Source organism: Larus michahellis, unplaced genomic scaffold, assembly GCF_964199755.1.
Source record: "Larus michahellis unplaced genomic scaffold, bLarMic1.1 SCAFFOLD_34, whole genome shotgun sequence".
In the NCBI taxonomy this organism is placed as follows: Eukaryota; Metazoa; Chordata; class Aves; order Charadriiformes; family Laridae; genus Larus; species Larus michahellis.
The window spans coordinates 1,603,749-1,609,051 of record NW_027436399.1 but is presented as its reverse complement, the minus strand read 5'-3'; the positions used below and the strand labels follow the sequence as shown (position 1 = coordinate 1,609,051).

Sequence of the window (5,303 nt, the reverse complement as noted above, 5' to 3'; positions counted from 1 at the left end):
TCTGACCAGCTCTTCCTGCATTGCAGGTATCACATCAAGGTTGGCATTATTTTTGTTGGCCCATCTGGCAGCTGTGCTAAGACGTTGTCCTAAGACACCCCAGAAACCACCTGGACTGTACATGCGGCTGTGCTCCTCTTTCAGAAGCTGCCAGTATCATGGCAGTCCCCAGCGAGACCCAGGCTCATACAGCCAGATGCTTCCCTGGAATCCTTCAGAAAGACTATACCCTCTTCCTCATCCTGACTGTGGGTTCCTTATCTCCCACCATGACAGGACACTTCTACTGGCCTCTCCTCTCACCCTCCCCCACAAAGGCTCACCAAACTCTTCACCTGCCCCAAGGAGTTGCGCCATACATCCAGTTAACGGCTTCACTTTCAGGAAACCCCACTCCTGATCCTTCCAGCCTGTCTCTCCTGAAAAGCCTGTAGCCATCCATTGCAGCACCCCAAGCTGTGTGCCTTGTCCCACCACGCCTTGGCAGTTCCTCTGTCAAAGTCAAAAAGCACAGGCTCTCTCTCAACTTGTCTCTTCCCCTGGCTGAGAGTTTTGGTGCACATCTGGGCTGTGGCACCTCAGGTGTAGCTCCAGGCCAAGCTCGGACGTCTCTTAAAGGAAACCTGGTACCAAGCAGTGAAGACCTTCTGGCCAGGCTCTTTTCAGTGGTGCCTGGGGACAGGACAAGAGGCAATGGGCACAAACTTGAACATAGGAAGTTCCACCTAAACATGAGGAGGAACTTCTTTACCCTGAGGGTGGCAGAGCACTGGAACAGGCTGCCCAGAGAGGTGGTGGAGTCTCCAACTCTGGAGACATTCAAAACCCACCTGGACGTGTTCCTGTGTAACCTGCTCTAGGTGACCCTGCTCTGGCAGGGGGGTTGGACTAGATGATCTCCAGAGGTCCCTTCCAACCCTATGATTCTATGATTCTATGATTCTATGATTCTATGATTCTATGTGCAAAGGCTTTGCTTCACAGCAGAGACACGGTCAAGTGGACGGCACCTGGAAGCTTAAAGCTGAAATTGGATGTTGATGGTGAGCAAAGCCTGCTGTCTGCAAGAACAGAGAGAAACAGGGCTGGGAAGGGCGGCCCTGGCAAGAAAGAGGGTTTTTGTCAGTGGTGTCTCTGCAGCCCTCAAGGGCCTTTGACAAAGGTGAAGGTGATCTCCATGAATGACAAGGTGCTGCTGACAGGTCCCCCATGAGATTTTTTGGCCTGTTCCTTGACTGTATTATGAAGAGGGCGAGTAAATGTTGGGCAAGAGAAAAAACAGCAGTTTGAGAGTGCAACACATGAGCGGAGACCCTGGTGTGGTGTGTCTTGTGTTCTAAACTGCCTCACATCTACTGCATGGAGAAGGGAGAGACCTTGCCCCACTGCAGTGGCAATCAGTCACTTGTGTTATGAAAATTTGCAAGTGGCCCGTGCTGACCGAGCAGAGAGGCTAGGACACAAAGCACAGAGGTGCACGCGTAAATATTTAGTCATGTGCATGAGGTGTCCGAGCTCAATTGGGGTACCTCAAATGCGGTTAAACACAGGGTTCTTATGCCATTCAAGCATTCAGGTACCTTATTATTTGACTAATGACTAACTAACACACACACGGAGTCCCAATAACTAATCACAGTAAAACTGCACAAAGTAGCTATATCTCTGCAGCTCCATCAGCCATCAGCCTTCTCGCGGCTTGTCTATTGATCCAGACGTCCCCGGAGTTGGTCTATCGCTAATTACTTGTCTGTGATGCTGGACACTGGGAGAGTTTCAAAGGTGTGTAAGAGGGACGAGGATACTGGCATTATCTCGGTTCTCCAGGGGTATCTTTTATCCTTCATGGACAGCTGAATGATTCTGAGAAGTCCTTATTTTGAGGGCAGGGCTGTTCTTCTGGTCCTTGTGATGAGCTCACCTCCTTTAACTCACTTACCCAAGCATGATAAATCTGTACACAATGGGAGCTAGCTAGATATATATCTTAAGAAAGTCAATTCATTTTCATACGATAAAGACTGATGGGCATAAGAGTTAGGGAGGTAGATTTTGATAACCTTGGATCGGAGGATGTCTGTGGCCAGGTGGGTCCTGCAGAGAGCTTTTTGATGCTCAAGGATCACCTCTTCATCATCCAGAATGGTCCATGCCAACATGCAGGAAGTCATGCCAAGGTGGCAGGAGGCTGGCATGCATGAGAAAAGAGCTCTGAGTAACATCAAGCCTGAAGAGGAAGCACAGAGAAGGTGGAAGCTGGCTGCCTTCCAGCCTCCAGGGTTCCGTGGTTCTGTGCTGGAGAGGGCCATTTGTTTGTGTGTGTGTGTGCTTGTCTGTGCATGGGGGAACTGGAGGGATGAGGGAATCCCGAGGCCAGCTTCTAGAGAGATGGAGGGTCTGAGACCAGCTCCGGGCGGGATCCGTGCGGTCTGTGTATCTATAGAGGTACACATCTAACACTAACGCTAACTAGCATGCAAACAGCCCCATCCTCATTGCCCTTTCTCCACAGACTGTGGATTGTCTTGGTCTGGAGTCTTCCCAAGGCCCCTTCCAGGATGAGAGACTGTGCATTTCTTTCCGCCATGGGTCTTCCCTTCATGATGAGGGGGAGAGCGCTCACGTTGCCCATGACCACAGAAGTAAGCAGACATAACTTTGGTCCACTCCGCTGTGGGTTTTTTGTCCCACTCAAGGCATTGACTCAATGCTGCTCATCGGGTATCTCCAAACCGCTTTCATCATATCCTGAGTTGAACTTTTGGTTTTCCTTTTTCCTCTTTCCCCTTCCCAAGTTCTTTTCTTTAACCATTGTCGTAGATTCCTCTACAAGCCGCCCAGCTTCTCTTTCCCCACAGGCCCTACATTTGCTTGCTTTGTGCCCTCTCTATGGGGCACAAAGATGTTTCTAACATAGCTGTCGTGACAATTCCTCTGCTGGACAGTACAAAATTAGGAATGTCTTTAATTCCCTGTAGTGCCCTGCAACTCCTCGTGCTGTTATCTTGTGCTGATGCATCACCACAACCATGGTGAGCTGCCTGCACGCAAACATGAAGAACGAACAAAATGGATCTTCAGTCCAGGGGGACCTCGGGAAATTCTGGGAGTCAGCCAGAAGAAACTGCTTAAGTTTTACAAAGAGAAGTGGCCAGTCCTGCATCAGGGGGAAGAAAAACACCGTATTACAGTGCCAGGTGGGACGTGACAGGATGAGCAGTGACCCTGAGGAGACGGGCCCACGCATTATGAGGGACACCACATGAGCCAGTGGCGCAGGCTGACCATGAACAAGGCCAGCTGCACACAGGGATGGATTAGGAGGAGAGGGCTACCCAGACAGCTTGACTTTTCATGCCCTTTCAGTGAGCCGTGGTGTGGCCACACCTGGACGTGTCTGTCCCTCTGTGGGAATTCCTGCTGTAGACGGGTGGGGAGGAACGGGAGAGTGCCCAGAGGAGGTCTGCACATGGCCTCTGCTTGAGGCCCCACACCCCATCCTTCTGACCTCTGCCATCCCAGCACAACCCCAGGAACATGCTGTCCCTGGAGAAACACCAGCCTCTCCAGACAGCTCCAGATTCCCCTCCCACAGGATGGGTGGCCTTTATGTCATCTGTGTGAAGGGCTGGGGTACGTCCCTCAGTTAAACCCACGATCTTACCTGTCACCAGGCACCGACTGGTGACTCCTAAATCCAGTCCAATATCTCTAAAATGTTACAAACGGACAGTCAGCTTTTTATTCCCGGACACATGGAGGAGGAAGAAGAACTTCAGGGGTGAATTTCCTCAGGCATGTTTGGAGAAAGACCCCAGCATTAAAGCACTGCACCAGGGAGATCTTGCTTTGTTAACAGAGACTCTGTGAAAGAGGCCAGCTCTGAGCCACTGTGAAATACATTTTTAGAAGGGAACCAGGTGAAACTAAGACGTAAATGTCTCAGGTGTAGTGACACAAGTGAAACCTTTGTGTAGGAGCATAGAAACCATAAATGACAATATCAACAGCAATGATGAGAAATATAATCATTAAAAACACAAAGCCAATAACAAAACACACAAAAAAGCAGATGGAATCAAATAGTGCGGGAGTCATTTGTGGAGAGAGGTGGAACATTTCTCCCTCTTGAAAAAAATCCATGAAATCAGATACCTAATGGCCTCCTTCAGCTCCTGGTTCCTCATGCTGTAGATGAGGGGGTTCAGTGCTGGAGGCACCACTGAGTACAGCACAGCCATCACCAGGTCGAGAACTGGGGAGGAGATGGAGGGGGGCTTCAGGTAGGCAAACACGGCAGTGCTGACAAACAGGGAGACCACGGCCAGGTGAGGGAGGCACGTGGAAAAGGCTTTGTGCCGTCCCTGCTCAGAGGGGATCCTCAGCACGGCCCTGAAGATCTGCACATAGGACAGCACGATGAACACAAAACAACCACATGCTAAACAGACACTGACCACAACAAGTCCAACTTCCCTGAGGGAGTCTGAGCCTGAGCAGGAGAGCTTGAGGATCTGGGGGATTTCACAGAAGAACTGGTCCAGGGCATTGCCCTGGCAGAGGGGCAGGGAAAATGTATTGGCCGTGTGCAGGAGAGCATAGAGAAACCCACTGCCCCAGGCAGCTGCTGCCATGTGGACACAAGCTCTGCTGCCCAGGAGGGTCCCGTAGTGCAGGGGTTTGCAGATGGCAACGTAGCGGTCATAGGCCATAATGGTGAGAAGACAGAACTCTGCTGCAAGAAAGAAGACGAAGAACAAGAGCTGTGCAGCACATCCTGCATAGGAGATGTCCCTGGTGTCCCAGAGGGAATTGGCCATGGCTTTGGGAAGAGTGGTGGAGATGGAGCCCAGGTCGAGGAGGGAGAGGTTGAGGAGGAAGAAGTACATGGGGGTGTGGAGACGGTGGTCACACGTGATGGTGGTGATGATGAGGCCATTGCTGAGGAGGGCAGCCAGGTAGATGCCCAGGAAGGTCCAGAAGTGGAAGAGTCGCAGCTCCCGCGTGTCTGCGAATGCCAGGAGGAGGAACTGGGTGATGGAGCTGCCATTCGACATTTTCTTCCCCTGGGCTTGGAGACCTGTGAATGGAAAGAAAAGCAGTGAGAAGTTGGGGAAGATTTCTCTCCAACTAAAGTATTCAATTGGTCTTAGAAACCCACCAAACTGGCTCTCGCCTTTCAGGAAGACCTTTTGCAGGTCCTTTTTGTACACTCTGGTTGGTGCTGGCTGATCGTCCACCAGAGAGCTGAGATCTCTGCAGGATTCAGTCCTGCCCTACAGCCATGGGTAAAAAGGAACACG

The 5,303-nt window shown here is 51.0% G+C and overlaps 1 protein-coding gene across 1 annotated transcript; it reads right to left on the bottom strand.

Annotated features, from left to right (window-relative positions):
* Positions 1-3,077: 3,077 nt before the first annotated feature.
* LOC141737327 (olfactory receptor 14C36-like) lies at positions 3,078-4,712 on the bottom strand. Its single transcript, XM_074572009.1, has 3 exons — positions 4,156-4,712; positions 3,665-3,711; positions 3,078-3,103 (listed from the first exon to the last, which is right to left on the bottom strand). The coding sequence occupies exons 1-3, from the start codon at positions 4,710-4,712 to the stop codon at positions 3,078-3,080; spliced, it is 630 nt and encodes a 209-aa protein (XP_074428110.1).
* Between the last annotated feature and the right edge of the window lie 591 nt (positions 4,713-5,303).